This window comes from Wolffia australiana, chromosome 14 (genome assembly GCF_029677425.1).
Source record: "Wolffia australiana isolate 7733 chromosome 14, ASM2967742v1".
Taxonomy (NCBI): Eukaryota; Viridiplantae; Streptophyta; class Magnoliopsida; order Alismatales; family Araceae; genus Wolffia; species Wolffia australiana.
Genome location: NC_135848.1, coordinates 9,921,973 through 9,942,713, shown reverse-complemented (window position 1 = coordinate 9,942,713; position 20,741 = coordinate 9,921,973). Strand labels below are relative to the sequence as shown.

Below are 20,741 nucleotides of genomic sequence, written 5' to 3'. Positions count from 1 at the left end.
GTCAGAAAAAATTATAATGATTTAATTCTCGATTCTTTGTTAGACAATATCTTAAAATAAATAAGTTTCGCTTCATACTTAATGCAAGAATCAATATAACTTTTTCTTTAAATTCAAACAATAGGATGACGGATAACGGGACGATAACACAATCGTCATCGGCGATGGCGAACACTATTAATTAACTGCTCGAATTTCTGTCGCATATTTCAACAGGTTTTCGCGGATCGCCTCTCTCGATCCCTCCTCGTCTCAAGCCGGGGCGAATCCAGTCTTCAAGCGCCGTTCATCGTCGGGATCTGCCTTTTTCTTGATCTTCTCCGTTCAATTTCGCGTGAATGGAAGCCATTTGGAAGCAGGCTTCTAGGCTTAGAGAGCAGGTCGCGAAGCAGCAGCAGGTATCAGTTTTCCACTCACCAGATAATGGAAAAGTATGGATTTGAATATCGGCTGTGATCCTCGTACAAATTTGCGATAACCTGTGTGGAATGCGTCTCCCAGTCATTGTTTTTAGGCATCTCGCCGTGAAAAAGATTGGTGTTTTTGAAAATTTTATTGCTTCGTTACCGGATAACAGCCTTTCCGCTGGCATCCGCAAAACAGGGATTTCTTTATTCTATCAGATAGTATTTTAAGATGGTATTCGGGTTTATTAGAGTTTAAGATGGGTGTATCGTCATTTAGGTGACAAATTTTAAACCAAGAAGAGCATGATACCTACTAGATTAGATTAAGAATTATCTCATCAAACAGTTTATTTGTACTCAAAAAATATAACCGTCCTTCTCTACCTGATTTTGTAGGGATGAGACCATTCTAAAGTTTTAAGTATATTTTTATGTACTTTCCATTTCAAATGAATCACAATAGTCTGTCGACGGATAAATATATCTTGTTGCTTCAGGAATCTATATGCCTCACCACCCAAAATGATGCTATCTGTGTTAGAACTAGGTGCATTGTTGTAACTTATCTTTCTCGAGGTTCCTATCCCTATGTAATTGCTGACAGAAACCTGCTAGCTTGTATCGTGATGATGACGATGACCGACGAGGAAGGAGTGTGGTTGCTGGAACTTTGCCCATGGGTTAACCGAAGGGGGATGATGAACGACTACTCTTACATACTCTAAACATACGTCAGATTTCACTTCTGTGCTAGTCTCCAAAAGGGAGGGCTGTTCTTTTTTTAAGGGAAAACACTCTAGTTGTGAAATGACCTCACTGGACTTACAGGGCCAATCGCAGTATAGGTTGGTAACAGGAACCTTCTAGTTTATTGGAGTTCTGTTTATCTCTCTTCACTGGGGTTCCTCTTGCGGCATTGCTCTCATCTGCTCTCGTACCCGGGTTTCATTGTCCTGAGAGAGGTGGAAGCAGACCAATTAGGGGGAGGAGGCGACGGAGACTGGAGCTGACTTGTCCATCTGTCATCACCATCGTCATCAGCCTCTGATGCTGAGATGATAATTATGATTTTCATCGTCATCCTAGTGGAGAGATCACCAGGACAATGATGTCTCTTCTAAATCAATGCGGACAGAAAAAAATTACTTCAAGTTGCAGAATGGAAAGGCTTCAATTATTTTGTTAAAATTGGGATCAATTAAGTTGTCATTTTTGGACGCAATGATTCTATAATGAAGGATTAAGGATGAATCTAGGGTGGATGTAAGAGCAAAAACAGATTGTTGAACTCCATTGGTTGACGCAGGTAGATTTGGGACGTTTGACAAGAGAGGAAAAGATGACATAATCGTCATCGTCACACGTGCTTGTGATGATGACAAGAATGACATTTTTTGGATGACTATGTCGAGTTCTGACATTTTTTGGATGACGATGACGATAGCAGACTACAACTTTAAGGACTTTAGCCATTCTTCATATTCTGTGACATATACTCAATATTCATTGCATCTCTTGACATTTTCTGTTTCTGATATACACTGTGTCTAGCCTGGTCATTTCCTATAAACGCAGATATTTATGAGATGTTGATAATATCTCTAAAATTTTCTGTGAAACTTTGAATTCAGGCTGTCCTCAAGCAGTTCGGAGGAGGATATGGTGGTGCGGAGAACATAACAGATGAGGCTGAATTCACTCATTATCAGAAGCTCGAAAAGCTTTACATTTCTACTCGTGCCGCCAAGGTATGTTTTGAGCCTGTTCACGAGAATCGTCCTTCTGTTTCCTTTTTCTTTCATAATTGTAATTTAAATCTTCTACTCAGCATTTTCAACGGGACATTGTTCGTGGAGTTGAGGGCTACATTGTCTCTGGTTCCAAGCAAGCTGAGATAGGCAAGACTGTGGAATTATAATTTTCAAAAATAAACTTTTCTGGGTAATTTATTTTAAAATTTTGGAAGTTTTATTTCAGGTAATAAGCTGGCTGAAGACAGTAGAAAATATGGTGTTGATAACACGTGTACCAGTGGGAACACCCTGTCAAAGGCAGCCTTAAAGTTTGGAGCTGCTCGCTCGCAAATTGAAAAGGAACACTCAAATTTACTTAAAGCTTTGGGCACTCAGGTAGCATTAAATTATTACATTTTAGTCCTTTTCCATGTTAGATTTAATGTTTATTGTGACTGATGACGATGAGGAGAGGACAGTATTGGGTCATCATCATCCCATCATTTGTCCTCACCTTTGATTACGAGATTGTTGTCATCTAATATTGTCCACAAGTATGATCACGATTTTGTCTTGTTATTGGCTCTTGTCACTCTCCCTCTGTCAACCTCACTCAGATTATGAGAGATTATGACAGAATCGTCTTCCTCATTTGTCTAAGGCCAGGAAGGTGATTTCGGTAACAAAATTGTCATTGTCACACAAGGGGGGGCGATGATGGGAGATGGTGACAAACATAACTTACCCTCTAATATGTTCCGCATATCTTTTGTTTGTGACTGTGATTTATTAAATATGGACAGTCCTCTAATAGGCGGATATGGATCGTTTAGTTTCTTGTGTCATTGTTTTGAGTGGCAGTGTATACATGCATCATGTTCAGAACTTTCACTATTACATAACATTGGTGTCGTGGTGGACTTAAACGTTTAGAACTATTGGACTCCGTAGAGGAGAAGATAGGATCTGGAAACTAGAGAGTCCCGAAACTCCTTTTTAAGAGCTTTCATTATTGCATAAAATATGTGTTGTGGTTGGAATAAAACGTTTAGAAATCCATAGTAAAGATTATGGACGCTGGAAACTTAAGAGAGAAGGAGATGATGTGAACCTTTTCTTAAAAAAAGACAGGAATCGTTAGATTCGGAATTTATAATATCCCTACTGACATTAACCATAGTTATTGGCGTGACTGAATATTCTTATTGCGATTTAAAATTTGGTTTCAACGACTTTTCTGTCTATACGGTGTGGAAGTCGGTTTAATTTTCCTCCTTCAGAATGATCAGTGATAAAAGAGTTCAAAATCATGGAATAATAACTGAAATGGAAACTTTTATACGGCGACTCCTAATCTTATACAGTTGCCCTGCTCAAATGCTCCCTTTTTTTTTTTTGAATTTGGTCATTTTGTTCATATAATCAAAGGTCATTGGTACACATAAATAACATTAACCTTTGTTTGCCACTGCTAAGTTGCGTCAACTAGGGTAGGCGTACGATGATGAATTTATCATCCTCATCCCTACATCTAGTTATTGTCATCAGCATCTATGGATGACTAATGGACGATGAAAAATTTGTGATCAATAGTTGGATGACATGTTCATCATTGTCGCTGTCCACTCATCATCGTCATTTTCATTGATTCACGAGCCCTACTCTGAGAAATCTCCCTTCTTCCATGGATAGATGAAAAATTCCTCATCACAGCCATCCGTATTCACGAGTTCGCTGGGGACAGATAATTGATGTTGACGAATTTGTCACCATCATCATTTTCTGTCTACAGAAACGTGCAAAGCCTGCAATGAGAAATCTCTCCTTTTCTGCGGGATTTATGACAAATTTTCCGTTGTGATCTGCAAACTTCTTCGTCATCGAGTCTGTCTTTAATGAAAGAGGACGATGAAGATTTGTCAGTGTCATCGTGCCCTCGTCATTTTAATAGTTTGTGTGGAACCCAAGCGTTGGTGAGAATTTTTTGTGCAAATATTTCAGGTGGCAGAGCCGTTAAGGGCTATGGTAATGGGCGCGCCATTGGAGGACGCCCGCCATTTGGCACAGAGATACGACAGAATGCGGCAAGAAGCTGAGGCCCAGGTTTCTTTACTTCACCATTCACTTCTTTCAAAAGACTTTTTAAAATGTCAATCTTAGCATAGATTTAATCTATTTGCAAAACTTAAAATCTTTTTCAGTCTGTTGAGGTGTTCAAAAGGCAGATGAAAGTGAGAGAATCCCCAGGAAGCCTTGACCTTGTCTCCAGGCTGGAGGCTTCAGAAGCCAAGCTGCAAGAACTCAAGTCGAGCATGGCCATCTTGGGTAAAGAAGCCATGGCCGCGATGGCCGCCGTCGAAGCTCAGCAGCAGCGGCTGACCCTGCAGCGCCTCATCGCGATGGTCATCTCCTTTCCTCCTCTCCAGCTTCAAAATTTCAAAAAACCAGCTCCACACCTAAAACAACCTGCGGAACACTAATCGCACTTATAAATTGAATAACCCCTTCAATTTTGTGATTATGTCGACTAGAAAGATAATTCGAGAAACCCCTCTATAACATTTTTATTCACTGTTCTTGTTGGATGAAGGTGGAGTCAGAACGGGCCTACCACCACAGGGCTCTTCAGATTCTTGACCAGCTTGAGGGGGAGGTGAACTCTTAGCCTGTTGATTTATTGTTACTTGGCGGCCGTTGACTTTCTCGTCTCAGATGGTGTCAGAGCGCCAGCGGATAGAAGCCACGCCGAGCCCGGTGGGTGTCGATGGTGACGCGCCGCCACCGCCACCGCATCCTCCGGGGCCCTACGAAGAGAATGGGGGATTTTCTTCTTCAGCTTTTGAAGGCTCTATGAACTCTGCAGGCTACTTCCTTGGGGAGGTATCTTCCTTCTTCCTTCCTCTCCTTTGTTGACCGAGTCAGCGTTGACCGTTTTGTTGACCACAGGTCATGCAGTCGTATCGCGCTGAATCTGACGTGGAGCTCAGTCTCTCTGTGGGTGATTTCGTTGTCGTCAGGAAGGTAATCCTCCCATCAGCACTGCAATCATCATCCGTCATACTTAGGATCAACATCATCATTTAATTCAAAAAAAAAATGATGATGATGATCATCAGTCTCACAACCCATCATCCTTACGACCATCACCACCGGCATCATCATCATCACCAGCCTTATGAGTCCTCATCCTTACGACCATCGCCACCACCACCACCATCACCAGCCACACGAGTCCTCATCCTTACGAACATCGCCACCATCATCATCATCATCCACAGCCTCATGAGTTCTCATTCTTACAAGAATCATCATCATTGGCCTCATGAGCCCTCATTCTTACTAGCATCATCAGCAGCAGCATCGCGACACATCATCATTTTTATGATGATCATCATCGGCTACACGAGAGCCCATCATTGGCAACACACCATCATCATAATCACCACCACTACCACCACCATCGTCCTCATATCTTCATGTATCTCTCCTGCAGGTGGCAAACAATGGATGGGCGGAAGGCGAGTCCAAAGGCAAGGCGGGATGGTTCCCCGCCGCGTTCATAGAGAAGCGCGAACGGGTCCTCGCCAGCAAGATCGCCGAGGTTTTCTAGAGAGAGACGGAGAGAGAGAGATACAAAAATTCCTATCTTAGCCATTGATTTGTTGTCTCCCATTCCTCGCCAGCTAGAGAGAAAAAGAGAGGAAAAAGAGAGAGAGATGCATACATTTATGATATCCATACTCTTTTGCGCATGATTGTGTAGAAAGATTTCCATCTTAGCCCTTGATTTGTTGTCTGTCTCCCTTTCCTCGCCAGCTAGAGAGAGAAAGAGAGGGAAAAAGAGAGAGAGATGCATATATTTCTATATCCATACTCTTTTGCGCATGATTGAGTAGAAAGATTTCCATCCCGGCCATTGATTTGTTGTCTGTCTCCCTTTCCTCGCCAGCTAGAGAGAGAAAGAGAGGGAAAAAGAGAGACATATACATAGATTTATAATATCCATACTCTTTAGTGCACGATTGTGTACAAAGATTTCCATCCCGGCCATTGATTTGTTGCCCCCCATTCCTCGCCAGCTAGATCGCAAAGGTTTTCTAGAGAGAGAAACAGAGAGACACCAAAATTAATAATATCCATACTCTTTCGCGAAAGACTATGCAGAAATATTTCCATCTCAGCCATTGACTCGGCCACCCATTCCCCCCCAGCAAGAGAGAGAAAGAGCCAGAGAGAGAGATATATACACATTTATTTACGATATCCGTACTCTTTAATGAACGAAGCTACGCAGAAAGATTTCCATCCCAGCCACCGATTCGTCGCCTCCCGCTCCTGCCCTTTTTCCGAGCAATGAACTCTCGACGCGTGTCCGAATCAAGCGTTGACCCAACCCAACAGTCGTCTTTAAGAGGGTGGGCCCCGCTCTCCGAGCCTAGTGGTCACTACTGAGTCCGGTCGTCGGCGGCGGCGACGAAACGCGGGGGAGAAAAGAGTCAAAAAATCAACTCTCCTTCCGCGTCCCCTCCTTCCACCCACCCCAACCCCTTCTATATAACGCTCCATCCCCTTCCCCTCTCCCCCCCATCCTTCATCTCTCTCTCCAAAACAACATCAAAGAAGGAAGGGAGAAGAGAGAGAGATGGGAGTGAAGGGGTTCGTAGAGGGAGGGATAGCGTCGATGGTGGCGGGCTGCTCGACCCACCCACTGGACCTGATCAAGGTGAGGATGCAGCTACAGGGCGAGGCAGCGGCGGCGGCGGCGGCGCTGCCGGCGGCGCGGGTAGGCCCGATGGGCGTGGGGCTGCAGATACTGCGCGCGGAGGGCGCCGGCGGGCTCTTCGCCGGCGTGTCGGCGACGATGCTACGGCAAACTCTCTACTCCACCACGCGCATGGGCCTCTACGATATGCTCAAGACCAGGTGGAGTTCCGAAGGAAACGGGCTGCCGCTTCACAAGAAGATCACCGCCGGCCTGGTGGCGGGGGGGATCGGCGCGGCGGTCGGGAACCCGGCGGACGTGGCCATGGTGCGCATGCAGGCCGACGGGAGGCTGCCGGCGGCGGAGCGGCGGAACTACGCCGGCGTGGGCGACGCGATCGCGCGCATGGCCCGCGCGGAGGGCGTGGGCAGCCTGTGGCGCGGGTCGTCCCTCACCATCAACCGAGCCATGATCGTGACGGCGGCGCAGCTGGCCACGTACGACCAGGCCAAGGAGGCCATCCTCGCGAGCCGCGCCATGGCCGACGGCATGGCCACCCACGTCGCCGCCAGCTTCGCCGCCGGCCTCGTCGCCGCCCTCGCGTCGAACCCGGTGGACGTGATCAAGACCCGCGTCATGAACATGAAGGTCGAGCCCGGGGCCGCGCCGCCCTACGCCGGCGCCCTCGACTGCGCGCTCAAGACGGTCCGCGCCGAGGGCCCCATGGCTCTCTACAAGGGCTTCGTCCCCACCGTCTCCCGCCAGGGCCCCTTCACCGTCGTCCTCTTCGTCACCCTCGAGCAGGTCCGCAAGATCCTCCCCCCCGACTTCTAAAAAAAAATATTCCCCCGCATAATTCCAAAACCCTCATCCCCACCCCCCTCTCTTCTTGTATACCAAGATCCACACATACATTGCAATTCTTTTTTTTCTTTTTTTTTGGATTTATCTTCCGAGAAGTCTGCTAGAGAGAGAAAGAGTTGTTCCGAGAGAGAGAGAGAGAGAGAGAGAGAGAGAGAGAGAGAGAGAGAGAGGCAGTCATGGCGGGGGCGGTAGTCCGCCGGCTGTTGTCTCCGCGGCTATCTCTTTATTACTCTTCGAGAGGCTGCCGCGCTTGCTCGGGGGGGGAGTTGAGCGTACTGAAGGCGGTGGTATTGGACGGGGTGGGCGGGCTGGACGAGATGGAGGCGGCGCTGGACAAGCTACGAGTCCACGTGTCGCCTGCTCGCGCGGCGGAGCTCTTCGACGCCGCCGGAGACGGCGGAGACACGCGGCGGCTCCTCCGGTTCCTGGCCTGGTCCCGGCGGCGGAGCGGCGGCGGCGCCGCCGAGGAAGACCTCTGGTGGGAGGAGCCCCTCCGGCGAGCCGTCCGCTGCTTCGTCGGGAAAGGCGACGCCGTCGCCATGGGAATTATGATCTCTGATTTCCACCGGCGGAGCCGCCCCCTGCCGCCCGACGTCTTCGCCACCGCCGCTGAGGGCCTCGTCAAGCTCGGCCGGCCGGACGAGGCGGTCCGGCTCCTCGGCCTGGAGCCGGCGGCAGGCAGAGCGCCGGCTGTCCTTGCCACGGTCCACGCGCTCTGCGGCGGCGGGCAGGCGAAGACGGCGGCGTGGGTGGTGGCGCGCTGCCGCCGGGAATTGGCCCCTGAGGAGGCGGCAGCGGCTCGGCGGAGCCTCCTCCATGGCTGGTGCCGCGGCCGCAACGCCAGAGAGGCCCGCAAGGTGCTCGAGGAAATGAAGGCCGCTGGCGAGCGGCCCGGCGGCGCCGCCTACCAGGCCCTGCTGAGCTGCCTCTGCGAGAGGAACCTCAAATTCAACACATCGGCGCTCGTGCCGGAGGCCCTGAGCGTGGCGGCGGAGATGCGCGCCGCTGGGGAGGTGCCCACGGCGGCGAACCTCAACCTCCTGCTCGGCTGCCTGGCCCGTGCCAGACGGGTGAAGGAGGCCTGGCGCGTGCTGCAGTCCATGCGCCGAGGCGAGGCGGGGCGGCCGCCGCCGGACTGGGTCAGCTACTACCTCGTCTCCCGGGTGATGTTCCTCACCGGCCGGCACGTCAGGGGGATGCGTGTCGTCCGGCAGATGCTGGAGGAGGATGGGGTGGCGCCGCCACCGGGCTTCTTCCGCCGCCTCGTGGGCCTGCTCTGCGGCTTGGACAAGGCTGAATTGGCGCTGGACGTGCTCGCCGAGATGCGCCGCTGGCAATTGGCGGCGGCGGAGGCTGGCCCGGCTTATGATCTGCTGATTGGGAAGCTCTGCCGGACAGGGCGGTTCGAAGACGGGCGGCGGCTGTGGGAGGAGGCCGCTGCCGCCGGCGCCACCCTCAGCTGCTCGCCCGATCTTCTGGATCCCACCAAGACCGAGGTCTTCGTGCCGGCAGCTCCGGCGGTGGCGGCCGGGAAGAGCATCATGGCTGGCACTGTCAGTTCTAAGAAGATGATGAAGATTAAGAAGATTAAGAAGATTAAGAAGATGACCAAAAAGAAATGACAATCTGTTACTTATATGAATGAAACCCAGACCTTTCTGAGATCTCCAATTGTATGAAAAATGGATGAAAATTGGAGAATTTTTTTCTCCTTTTTTTTTTGTTTTTACAGCAAAATGCGGATCACAGCAAGCCCGGCGGCGGTTATGGAGACAAGGGTTCCAATGCAGTACTTGATAACCTCATATTTGGCCGCCTCCAGTTGGGCTCTCAGAGCATGAATTTCCTGCCCAAGGATGAATTTTAATTTTCTTTAGAAACATCTTTTTCATGATTTTTAATTTCAGCGAGGATCAGCTACCCACATATTTTAATTACTCCTCAAAAAATATAAAATTGGGTCTCACCCGGTCGAGCTTATTGGTGAGTTCGCTTGTCTCGGAGTTCTGATTTGCCAACTCGTCGCGTATGCGCCTAACATTAAATTAGTTCAACTACTTTTTTATTTATAAAGATAGAATAATGTATTATGCATGTCAGGATAAGATGTTTACTATAATAAAAAAATAACAGTGATCGGTCGGGCCAACGTACCCTCTTTCAAGGTTCAAATCCAAGCGCAGCCCGGCGGTAACCTTACCAAGCTCGTACCTGAGGATTGAAATTCATAGGTTTTTTCCTTTCATTACACAGAATAAAAATATTACACTATATGGCGATTTTTTTTCCTTCTTTCATCAGTTTAAGAACTATACATGAAATAAAGCAACCAATCATATCCTTTGGCAGTTCACATGAAACCTTTCATTTTACAAGATTTGTACATGCTTTAATGAAAGAGGAAAAAAAACTTGAATGATGGCATGCCGTACGGATAAAAGATATTTGTTTGCAATCACTGATAAACTGGGTACCTCAGCTCGGTTTGCATCTTTTCGATGTCGTTCTTGAGCTTCACGGTCTCTCTCTGCAGCGTTGAGAAATGATGTTCCTGCGGACAATTTTACGCCGTTTCCAGTCAAATCAAGGGGAGAAAAACGGGGAAGTGGTATGTGAAGTTTTATCTTAAGATTTTGAAGGAAATTAATTCATGAAGACAAGCGTCAAGACGTTCATACTAATGAACCAGAAATTTTGTTTCAGAAAAATAGAGGTGCAATGAACATTCTATCCATCAATAATATCTCTCCGACAATCTCTGAGATCCAATTACGATAGAAAAACCTATCTGAGATGTAAGTGTAGAATTTCGATTCAGAGATTGCTGCACGGACGATTTTATCAGAAGAAAAATAAGAACATAAGCCATCTTTCCATCAAACGCCAAATACTACTACAGGCTGATTCAGCGTGAGATGATGCAGGCTGATTTTATCAGAAGAAAGCGTTCGACTTCATGAGATGATGCAGAAGTTTTTTTTTTTAAATGATGCAGAAATTTCAGACCAAGCCACACTAAAACAAGCGTGTTCATAACATGCCCCATCCCCAGTTGCAGAAGGATTCCAGTGGGGCGATTGCTGTACATTTAGATCGAATCAAATCGCAAAAAAATCAACCTAATAGTATTTTCCAAAATCACGAAATAGGCACAATAATACGAATTCTTCATCAAACCTTCTGTATCTCTCCCTGAGAGACAAACGACTGAGTCACATTCTCCAAACTGTCATTCAAAACCTCGGTGATCGCCGAGGTGATGGCCTCCGCTTGTCTGGACGGAATCCCCTGCGCCTCCAACTTCCTAACCTGCCTTTTCCCCAACAATAACAATCTCAAGAACAAGAAAACAATAATTCGACAAAAAAATCCGCCCCAAACGAAGAGGAAAACTCACCAAAGCCAGAGTATCCACCAGGAAAGCTCGTTTCGCGCTTGATTTTGAAAGGATCTGAGAAACGCCGCGAGATTGACTGCTCCGACCTGGATAGCAGCCCGTTGCGCTCAAGGAAGAGGTCGCCGCCGAGCAAAGCGCCGCCTCGAGCTCTGATGCTCGTCCTGCCATTGCTCGGCAAGCGTGTCCGGCAAGCAACAGACCTCTTCTTCTCGTCGCCGCCGTCGCCGCCGTCGCCGCCATGGCTACAACCGGAGGAGCAACGGAGAGATTCTTCCAAGCTGTCTTTCCCGCTGTTAGAATTAGAGGGTGAGACTCGAACGGTATTTATAGGGTTCTTGTCTGGGCCAATGGGAGATTGCCATCTGTCAGAAGTTGCCGTGTCAGCACCGCTCTCTTCTTGGCTTTACGAGTTAATCGAATCAAGAAGTCTTCTTTTTAGCTTGGTGTGGCGCGATCTGGACCGTCAAAGTCCGATGGAATAGTCGTAGATCTGGACCGGAAAGTCGAATTGGGTTGTCACTATCGCCATCTTCTTCTTCTTCTTGATCATTGTCTTCTTCTTCTTCATCATCATATTTTTCTTCTGTCTTCTTATTTCTTCTTCTTCTTCATCATCTTTTTCTTCTTTCTTCTTATTTCTTCTTCTTTCTTCTTCTTCTTCTTCTTCTTCTTCTTCTTCTTCTTCTTCGTCTTCTTCATCATCATCTTATTCTTCTTATTTCTTCTTCTTCTTCTTCATCATCATCTTATTCTTCTTATTTCTTCGTCTTTCTTCTTCTTCTTCTTCTTCTTCTTCGTCATCTTTTTCTTCTTTCTTCTTATTTCTTCTTCTTTCTTCTTCTTCATCATCGTCTTTTTCTTCTTTCTTCTCATTTCTTCTTATTTCTTCTTCTTCTTCTTCATCATCGTCTTTTTCTTCTTTCTTCTCATTTCTTCTTATTCCTTCTTATTTCTTCTTCTTTCTTCTTCTTCTTCTTCATGATCGTCTTTTTCTTCTTTCTTCTGATTTCTTATTATTTCTTCTTCTTTCTTCTTCTTCTTCTTCTTCTTCTTCTTCTTCTTCTTCTTCTTCTTCGCCTTTTTTTTCTTTCTTCCCATTTCTTCTTATTTCTTCTTCTTCTTCTTCTTCTTCTTCATCGTCTTTTTCTTCTTTCTTCTCATTTCTTCTTATTTCTTCTTCTTTCTTCTTCTTCTTCTCCTTCATCATCATCATCATCATCATCTTCTTCTTCTTTTTCTTCTGCTCCTTCATCATCATCATCATTTTCTTCTTCTCATTCATCATCATCATTTTCTTCTTCTCATTCGTCATCATCATTTTCTTCTTATTCTCATTCATCATCATCATCATCTTCTTCTTCTTCTTTTTCTTCTGCTCCTTCATCATCATCATCATTTTCTTCTTCTCATTCATCATCATCATTTTCTTCTTCTCATTCGTCATCATCATTTTCTTCTTATTCTCATTCATCATCATCATTTACTTATTCTCATTCGTCATCATCATTTTCTTCTTCTCATTCATCATCATCATTTTCTTCTTCTCATTCATCGTCATCATTTTCTTCTTCGTCTCATTCATCATCATCATTTTCTTCTTCTTCTCATTCATCATCATCATTTTCTTCTTCTCATTCATCATCATCATTTTCTTCTCCTTCATCATCATCATCATCATCATCATCATTTTCTTCTTCTTCATATCCTTCATCATCATCATCATCTTCTTCTTCATCACTATCCTCTTCACCATCATCGCCATCTTATTCGTCATCATCAACACCGTCATCGTCTTCTCCACAATAAACAAACTTTCGCCATCAGCGCGGCGCAATTCAGACAGTCAAAACCGGATCGAAAAGGCGGAGGAGAACCGGATTATAAACAAGATAACTTGATAGATTTTCAAGTAAAGAGAAAATAGAATCCACCGACAAAAAGAGCCTTAGATTCCGAGGAGGACAGCGGCGGGGGGCACCAGCCGCCGCCGCCGCCGGGACACACAGAGCAGACTACAAAGATCTTCATCTTCTTCTTGTTGTTCTTCTTCTTCTTCATGTTCTTCTTCTTCTTCTTCTTCAGCGCCGTTATCGCCACGGAGTGGGGCGTTCTAGTAGCTGTAGTTCTTGACGAACATGCCTTCCTTGGCCTCGTCGGACTCACCCTCGCCGGTGTACTTGCCGAGCTGCGCGAGGGAGTTGGCGCGGGCGCGGATCAGCAGCGCGTTCTGCGCGGCTTCGACATTCTCGGGCAGGCCTCCCCAGGTCTTCAGGCAGGTGTTCTGCAGCGCCCTCGCGTAGGAGAAGGATACGTGCCACGGGTTCGCCGACTGGTTCATCGCGTTCAGGTTCAGCGTCGCCTCCACCTCCGACTGTCCTCCCGACAGGAACTGCAACGACGACGATTCATCCAAGTCAGCGGCTTTCTAATGCATAGATTGTTAGATAGAGAGATAGATAAACTTATAGATAGATAATAGATAGATGGGTAGATAGATGGGGAGATGGATAATAGACAGACTGATTGATACATAGATAGGTAGATAGACAGAGAGAGAAGGCAGAGAAATAGATGGGAGATGAGTAGAAGATGGGGAAGAGAGAGGCGAAAGATTAAGGTAGAGAGATGGATAGATAGATAGCAGAGAGAGAAGGTAGAGAAATAGATGGGAGATGAGTAGAAGATGGGGAAGAGAGAGGCGAAAGATTAAGGTAGAGAGATGGATAGATAGATAGCAGAGAGAGAAGGTAGAGAAATAGATGGGAGATGAGTAGAAGATGGGGAAGAGAGAGGCGAAAGATTAAGGTAGAGAGATGGATAGATAGATAGCAGAGAGAGAAGGTAGAGAAATAGATGGGAGATGATGGAAGATGGGGACGAGAGAGGTGAATGATTAAGGTAGAGAGATGGATAGATAGATAGGCAGAGAGAGAAGGTCGAGAGATAGATGGGAGATGATGGAAGATGGGGACGAGAGAGGTGAAAGAGGAAGGTAGAGAGATGGACAGATAGATAGGCAGAGAGAGAAGGTAGAGAGAATGATAGGAGATGAGTAGAAGATGAGGAAGAGAGGTGAAAGATGAAGGTAGAGAGGTAGATAGATAGGCAGAGAGAGAAGGTAGAGAGAATGATAGGAGATGAGTAGAAGATGAGGAAGAGAGGTGAAAGATGAAGGTAGAGAGGTAGATAGATAGGCAGAGAGAGAAGGTTGAGAAAATGATGGGAGATGAGTAGAAGATGGGGAAGAGAGGTAGATGGGAGATGAGTAGAAGACGGGGAAGGGAGAGTGAAAGATGAAGGAAGAGAGATAGATAGGCAGAGACAAATGGAGAGATGGAGGTATAGAGAGATGTAGATTTATAGAAAAAGAAAGATAGGGGGAGAGAGATGGAGAGAGAGTAGAGAGGTGAGAGATGGAGATAAAGAGAGAAAGAGATTGAGTTATATGGGGAGAGATGATTGTCATGATAGACAGAGAGACAGGGGTGTTTGCCATGATAGAGAGAGATCTTAGCCATGATAGATAGACAGATAGATAGATAGATATAGAGTTAGAGAGAGATAGAGGGAACTTGCCATGATTCCGGGGACGGCAGGGGGGATACGGGTGCGGAGGAGGCGGAGGGTGTAGTCGGCGACTTGCTCCGGGGTGGCGCGGACCTTGCACTCGGCACCGGGGGTGACCATGCTGGGCTTGAGGAGGATGCCCTCGAAGAGGACGTTGTTCTGGGCGAGGTAGAAGAAGACCTCTGCCCAAACCTGCTGGGCCACCTCGAAGGTGCGGTCAATGCCGTGCTCACCGTCCAGCAAGATCTCTGGCTCAACAATTGGCACCAGCCCGTTCTCCTGCGAGATCGCGGCGTACCGCGCCAGCCCCCACGCAGCCTCCTTCACAGCCAGCGCTGACGGCCCGTTCGGGATGCTCACCACCGTGCGCCTGCAACATCATCATGAATGCCATTTCCATGATGATCATGCTGATAACTGATGTTCATGAAAGATGATGAATGATGATGGTGGAGGTAGTGATTCATGATTCATGATTCATGATGATAATGATGAATGATTATGGTGGTAGTGCTGGTGTTGGTGGTAGATATTGATGATGAATGATAATGGTGGTAATGGTGATGATGGCATTCCATGATGATCATGATGATGACTGATGTTCATGAAAGATGATGAATGATGATGGAGGAAGTAGTGATTCATGATGAATGATTATGGTGGTAGAGATTGATGATGAATGATAATGGTGGTAGTGGTGATGATGCTGAATGATGATGGTGGTGGTAGCGGCAGTGCTTGACGGTGAGTGATGGTGGTGGTAGTGATTGATGATGAATGACAGTGGTGGTGGTAGTGATTGATGATGAATGATAATGGTGGAGATGGTAGTGATTGAGGATGAATAACGATGGTGGTGGTTCTCGTGATTGATGACGAATGATGGTGGTGATGGTGGTAGTGATTGGTGATGAATGGTGATGGTAGCGTTGGTAGTGATGGCGGTGATGGTAGTGATTGATGATGAATGGTGATGGTAGAGGTGGAAGTGATTGATGATGAATGGTAATGGTAGTGGTAGCAGTCATCACCATCCTCCTCATCAGGATGGTGGTGAGGGGGGACGAAGAAGGGGTAGCTCAGCATGATGTTGCGACCTTGTGTGAGATTAGCCAGCCATTGATACAGAAAAGGAGAGGATGGTGGTCTTGATCATGCAGATGATGATGATGCGGATGCCTATGATGAAAAAGGGGAAGAGCGGCGGGATGTTTCAAGCACAGGTATGATTAACCGGCTATTGATACTTAAAGGAAGAGGATGATGATCAATTGATCACGACCATCCTGATGATGATAATAAAATTGATAATGCAGCCGACGATCACCAAGAAGGGAAAGATCAGCCTGATCTTTCGATCCTGGGTCTGGTCATCCAGCTGTTGTTACAGCAAAAGAGAAGATGTTGTTCGCGATCATGCTTATTATGACGAGGGTAATTACGATGATGAGCATGCTTCTTCGACCATGGGTGTAATTAGCCGGCTATCGATGCAAGAAAGAAGAGGATGGGGATGATCATCTAGCCATGGAAACACAAAAAAAGAAGCAGATGAAGAAGAGAAAGAAGGCTCACCATTTGGCGAAGCGAGCGCCCTGCTGGTAGTAAGCAGCGGAGCGGGAGGCGAGGCCGTCCAAACCCTGGCACCAGGACTCATCGTTGGACCCAGCAAGGGGAACCAGACCCTGCCCACCAAAACCCACATCAATTACTCACCGCCCATCGATCAAAGATTCAATCTTTCCCATCTATCTTTCCTTGTGCTCGTCTTCCTCACCTTGTCAACCTTGATACCGGGAACGATGTTCTGCTTGGCGAGGACATCGACTATCTTCTCCCCAGCGACGGTGCTCTGGTAGAGCGTCTCCTCAAAGAGAATAGCCCCGGAGATGTAGTTCCCAAGGCCGGGGGCAGAGACGAGCAGGGTGCGGTAAGCCTGCCTGTTCGCCTCCGTGTTCTCCAGCCCGATCGACGCCAGCCGCTTCCCGCAGGTCGCGTTGGACTCGTCCATTGCGAGGATTCCCCTCCCGGGAGACGCCACAGTTTTCTGAAACACCCACGAAATCAAAATCGGAGAAAAACCCATGTCGCGGAAGAAGAAAATATCAACTGGGTCGGCGGCAAACCGCGGTCTTGACGAGCTCATCGGCGTAGGAGGCGCGGACGGAGAGGGAAGCGGCGGGGTGGTGGCGCACGGCGGCGACGGCGGAGGGGTAGCGGAGGGACTGGCCCTTCACCCAGTCGGACTTGTCCAAGATGGGGGAGGACTTGAGGAGGGAGGCCGACGCCATTAGCCCTGGACTTTGGAAGCTCGGAAGAGGTGGGAAGACCAGTGGCTTGATGGCGCGGTACTCGCTCTCTCTCTTCGGAGGTGGGATTTATAAGGCCTTATCGCAGGAGAGGATATGACTCTTGAGGCTGGGAGGAGTTAGCCAATGGGAGGGCTCCACGGGGAAGATAATCGGGGACGTGGCGGGGGCACGGACGGTGGACGTTCGTCTCGAGGGGTGGTGGAGGGGGGGGAGGGAGCGAGAGGCTCTGGTTTGGTTTTCCAGGGGGGGGAGTTGTGGGTAGAGGACAGAGGGGGAGGGGGGGGTTTGTTTATGGGACGGCGAGGAAGGGATAATACTAGCGGCTGTGCTGGGCTCGCAGTGGGAGAGGGATGGCTGGGGCCTTGCCCACCGCAGAAAAAACAATCCGAAAAAGCGTACCTGTTTTGCTCACCTCTCTCTCTCTCTCTCTCTCTCTCTCTCTCTCTCTCTCTCTCTCTCTCTCTCTCTCTCTCTCTCTCTCTCTCTCTCTCTCTCTCTCTCTCTCTCTCTCTCTCTCTCTCTCTCTTATCGCTCTCTTTCCTCTCTTTCCCCTCTCTCTCTCTCAGTCTCTCTGTCCTCCTCTCTCACTCTCTCTCTCTCTCTCTCTCTCTCTCTCTCTCTCACTTTCCCCTCTCTCTCTGTCTCTCTCTCTGTCCCTCTCTCTCATTCTCTCTCTCTCCCCCCCCCCCTCTCTCTTTCTCTCTTTCTCGCTCTACCCTCTCTCTCTTTCCCCTCTCTCTCTCTCTGTCCCTCTCTCTCATTCTCTCTCTGCCCCTCTCTCTCATTCTCTCTTTCTCTGTCCCTCTCTCTCATTCTCTCTCTCTCTCTCCCCGCTCTCTCTTTTCCCTCCCTCTCTCTGTCCTCTCTCTCATTCTCTCTCTCTCTCTCTCTCTCTCTCTCTCTCCCCGCTCTCTCTTTCCCCTCTCTCTCTCTGTCCCTCTCTCTCACACACTCTCTCTCTCCCTCTCTCCCTCTCTCTCTCTCTCTCTCTCTCTCTCTCTCTCTCTCTCTCTCTTTCCCCCCTCTATCTGTATCCCTCTCTCTCTCTCTCACTCTCCCTGTCCCTCTCTCTCTCTCTCTCTCTCTTTTCCCTCCCTCTCTCTCTTTCCTCTCTCTCACTCTCTTTCACTCTCTTTCTCTCTTTCCTCTCTCTCTCTCTCACTCTTTCTCTCTCTCTCTCTTTCCTCTTTCTCTCCCTCTTACCTCTCTGTCCCTCTCTTTTTTCACTCTCTCTTACCTCTCTGTCCCTCTCTCTTTCCACTCTCTCTTACCTCTCTGTCCCTCTCTCTCCCTATCTCTTTCCTATCTCTCTCTCTCTCTCTTTCCTATCTTTCTCTCTCTCTCTCCTTCCTCTCTCTCTCTCTTACCTTTCTGTCCCTCTCTATCTTTGTTTCTATGTCTCCCTCTCTTACCTCCTGTCCCTCTCTCTCTCTTACCTTTCTGTCCCTCTCTATCTTTGTCTCTATTTCTCCCTCTCCTACGTCTTTGTCCCTCTCTCTATCTTTGTCTGTCTCTCTCTCTTACCTCTCTGTCCCTCTGTCTCTTTATCTTTGTCTCTCTCGCTCTCTCTCTCTCTCTCTCTTTCAGTCTTACCTTTCTCAAATCTCTCTCTTTCTCTCTTACCTCTCTCTATCCTTCCCATACCTCTCTCTCTGTCTCTCACTTAACTCTCTCTCTCTCCCTCTCTTTCTCTCTTACCTCTCTGAGGTCTCTTACCCATTTCTCTCTTTCCTCTCTCTCTACCTCTCTCTCTGTCTCTTTTGCCTCTCTCTCTCTCTCTCTCTCTCTTAGCTCTCTCTTTCTCTCTTACCTCTGTGAGATCTCTCTCTTACCCATCTCTCTTTTTCCTCTCTCTCTCTACCTCTCTCTCTGTCTCTCTTGCCTCTCTCTCTCTTAGCTCTCTCTCACTCTCTTAGCTCTTTCTCTCTCTCACTTCTCTCTCTCTCCCTCTCTTTCTCTCTTACCTCTGTGAGGTCTCTCTCTCTGTCTCTCTCATACCCATTTCTCTCTTTCCTCTCTCTACCTCTCTCTTTCTGTCTCTCTCTTACCCATCTCTATTTTTCCTCTCTCTCTCTACCTCTCTTTCTGTCTCTCTCTCTTACCCATCTCTCTTTTTACTCTCTCTCTCTACCTCTCTCTCTGTTTCTCTCTTACCCATCTCTCTTTTTACTCACTCTCTACCTCTCTCTCTGTCTCTCTCTTACCCATCTGTTACCTCTCTCTGTGTCACTCACTAACCCGTCTCTCTGTCTCTCTCTTCTATTTCTATCTCTCTCTCTCTCTCCCTCTCTCTCTCTTACCTTTCTCAGTTCTCTCTCTCACCCATCTCTCTCTACCTCTTTCTCTCTCTGACCTCCCTCTCTCTCTCTGCCACAGACTCGGACATCTGGCGGATGATGATCCAAACCACAAATTGGAAAAGGAGCGCATCAACAGGAAAAAAATATTCTGAGGCCACGCGTGGATACCCATTCCCCCCCTCCTCTCTCCCTTTTTCTCTATCTCCGCTCTGTCAACGGTGGACATTCGCCATCATCAGATGATGCATCATCAAGAAAAAAAAAAATTCAGAGGTCATGCTCGAGCGCTCCCTCTCTCTCTCTCTCTCTCTCTCTCTCTCTCTCTCTCTCTCTCTCTCTCTCTCTCTCTCTCTCTCTCTCTCTCTCTCTCTCTCTCTCTCTCTCTCTCTCTCGCTCTCTCTCGCTCTCTCTCGCTCTCTCTCTCTCTCTCTCTCTCTCTCTCTCTCTCTCTCTCTCTCTCTCTCTCTCTCTCTCTCTCTCTCTCTCTCTCTCTCTCTCTCTCTCTCTCTCTCTCTCTCTCTATAAGACCGCAGGCTATATCGGCGTCTGATGGTGATCCAAGACGCGACCTGGATAAGGAGTGCAGTGAAGGGGAAAAAAAGAATCTGAGGTCACGCGAGGTTGCTCTTATCTTCCTCTAATTCTCGATCTCCCTCTCCATCTCTATCTCAATCTCTCTCCCTCCATCTCTCTCAGGCGCAAACATTCTTCGTCATCTGACGGAGATCCGTATCGCTGGTTGGACAACCGAGTGTATTAGCAGAGAATAAAAGTTGCGCGAAAATGATATTAACCGAGTATATATATATATATATATATCAAATTATCTCTATGTATCCATCTACACATCTATCTCTCTCTCTATTTTATCTATCTCCCTCTCTATTTTATGTATCTATCTCTCTCTATTTTATCTATCTATGTCTCTCTATTTTATCTATCTCTCTCTCTATTTTATCCATCTCTCTCTATTTTATCTCTCTCTCTCTCGGGAACTATGTGGCAAGGGGACATCCTACCTGGGCTAATAAAATTATTAACAATAATATGTCTCAAACTGATAGTGCAGCAGAAGAGTAACACCTGAAGAAAAAAAACTAAAGGATATTATGTGGTCGTTTAGCCGATTACACTTCCATTATATGTTTAAGTTTGTTGAAATAAATGTTCATTCATTCTACTATCGTATAATGTTTATAATAAAATCATTGAATGCATGTAATGACTTTGAGCTATGATGGTATGATAAAACATTGCTTAGTAATATTTAAACATGTATTTCAATTATTTCTATTTATAGGATACTTGAGATGGACATCAAACTATCAAAAAAGATTATCACTATCTGATCCTACTTGAATGATAAATGTGTCTTATCATTCAGCCATCAGTGTAGAGATACTAAAGACAAATGGTAAGTGATCTTACGCAAAAATTTCACTAAATTAGTTCAGCTGAA

General features: G+C 47.1%; 5 protein-coding genes and 1 long non-coding RNA gene across 6 annotated transcripts; 3 read left to right on the top strand and 3 right to left on the bottom strand.

Annotated features, from left to right (window-relative positions):
- Nucleotides 1-216: 216 nt before the first annotated feature.
- On the top strand, nucleotides 217-5,940 carry LOC144711753 (SH3 domain-containing protein). The gene is made up of 10 exons (XM_078585776.1): nucleotides 217-398; nucleotides 2,039-2,155; nucleotides 2,236-2,305; nucleotides 2,385-2,536; nucleotides 4,142-4,243; nucleotides 4,342-4,542; nucleotides 4,731-4,793; nucleotides 4,853-5,020; nucleotides 5,087-5,161; nucleotides 5,634-5,940. The coding sequence occupies exons 1-10, from the start codon at nucleotides 339-341 to the stop codon at nucleotides 5,748-5,750; spliced, it is 1,125 nt and encodes a 374-aa protein (XP_078441902.1). The 5' UTR covers nucleotides 217-338; the 3' UTR covers nucleotides 5,751-5,940.
- Nucleotides 4,280-4,890, bottom strand: LOC144711757 (uncharacterized). The gene is made up of 2 exons (XR_013583651.1): nucleotides 4,752-4,890; nucleotides 4,280-4,606 (listed from the first exon to the last, which is right to left on the bottom strand). It is a non-coding gene; the product is annotated as an uncharacterized LOC144711757 (long non-coding RNA).
- Nucleotides 5,941-6,713: 773 nt separating the features above from the next.
- LOC144711755 (mitochondrial uncoupling protein 5-like) lies at nucleotides 6,714-7,778 on the top strand. The gene has a single exon (XM_078585778.1). The coding sequence runs from the start codon at nucleotides 6,783-6,785 to the stop codon at nucleotides 7,674-7,676; it is 894 nt and encodes a 297-aa protein (XP_078441904.1). The 5' UTR covers nucleotides 6,714-6,782; the 3' UTR covers nucleotides 7,677-7,778.
- Nucleotides 7,779-7,882: 104 nt separating this feature from the next.
- LOC144711751 (Pentatricopeptide repeat (PPR) superfamily protein) lies at nucleotides 7,883-9,443 on the top strand. The gene has a single exon (XM_078585774.1). The coding sequence runs from the start codon at nucleotides 7,883-7,885 to the stop codon at nucleotides 9,326-9,328; it is 1,446 nt and encodes a 481-aa protein (XP_078441900.1). The 3' UTR covers nucleotides 9,329-9,443.
- On the bottom strand, nucleotides 9,312-11,412 carry LOC144711756 (uncharacterized). The gene is made up of 6 exons (XM_078585779.1): nucleotides 11,104-11,412; nucleotides 10,884-11,015; nucleotides 10,181-10,257; nucleotides 9,861-9,917; nucleotides 9,674-9,740; nucleotides 9,312-9,552 (listed from the first exon to the last, which is right to left on the bottom strand). The coding sequence occupies exons 1-6, from the start codon at nucleotides 11,341-11,343 to the stop codon at nucleotides 9,433-9,435; spliced, it is 693 nt and encodes a 230-aa protein (XP_078441905.1). The 5' UTR covers nucleotides 11,344-11,412; the 3' UTR covers nucleotides 9,312-9,432.
- A 1,569-nt stretch (nucleotides 11,413-12,981) lies between these two features.
- LOC144711752 (fructose-bisphosphate aldolase 1, chloroplastic) lies at nucleotides 12,982-17,036 on the bottom strand. Its single transcript, XM_078585775.1, has 5 exons — nucleotides 16,797-17,036; nucleotides 16,448-16,717; nucleotides 16,246-16,355; nucleotides 14,680-15,040; nucleotides 12,982-13,492 (listed from the first exon to the last, which is right to left on the bottom strand). The coding sequence occupies exons 1-5, from the start codon at nucleotides 16,959-16,961 to the stop codon at nucleotides 13,214-13,216; spliced, it is 1,185 nt and encodes a 394-aa protein (XP_078441901.1). The 5' UTR covers nucleotides 16,962-17,036; the 3' UTR covers nucleotides 12,982-13,213.
- Nucleotides 17,037-20,741: the final 3,705 nt, after the last annotated feature.

Coding starts and splice junctions, on each gene's coding strand:
- LOC144711755 (XM_078585778.1), top strand. CDS start 6,783: ATGGGAGTGAAGGGGTTCGTAGAGGGAGGGATAGCGTCGATGGTGGCG.
- LOC144711752 (XM_078585775.1), bottom strand. CDS start 16,961: ATGGCGTCGGCCTCCCTCCTCAAGTCCTCCCCCATCTTGGACAAGTCC. Junction 16,356..16,447: donor CCGGTATCAAGGTTGACAAG/GTGAGGAAGACG, acceptor TTTGGTGGGCAG/GGTCTGGTTCCCCTTGCTGG. Junction 13,493..14,679: donor CTGCCGTCCCCGGAATCATG/GCAAGTTCCCTC, acceptor TCGTCGTTGCAG/TTCCTGTCGGGAGGACAGTC.
- LOC144711756 (XM_078585779.1), bottom strand. CDS start 11,343: ATGGCGGCGACGGCGGCGACGGCGGCGACGAGAAGAAGAGGTCTGTTG. Junction 11,016..11,103: donor TGGTGGATACTCTGGCTTTG/GTGAGTTTTCCT, acceptor GGGAAAAGGCAG/GTTAGGAAGTTGGAGGCGCA. Junction 9,918..10,180: donor AAGATGCAAACCGAGCTGAG/GTACCCAGTTTA, acceptor TTCAATCCTCAG/GTACGAGCTTGGTAAGGTTA.
- LOC144711753 (XM_078585776.1), top strand. CDS start 339: ATGGAAGCCATTTGGAAGCAGGCTTCTAGGCTTAGAGAGCAGGTCGCG. Junction 4,244..4,341: donor GGCAAGAAGCTGAGGCCCAG/GTTTCTTTACTT, acceptor AATCTTTTTCAG/TCTGTTGAGGTGTTCAAAAG. Junction 4,794..4,852: donor TTGACCAGCTTGAGGGGGAG/GTGAACTCTTAG, acceptor TTCTCGTCTCAG/ATGGTGTCAGAGCGCCAGCG.
- LOC144711751 (XM_078585774.1), top strand. CDS start 7,883: ATGGCGGGGGCGGTAGTCCGCCGGCTGTTGTCTCCGCGGCTATCTCTT.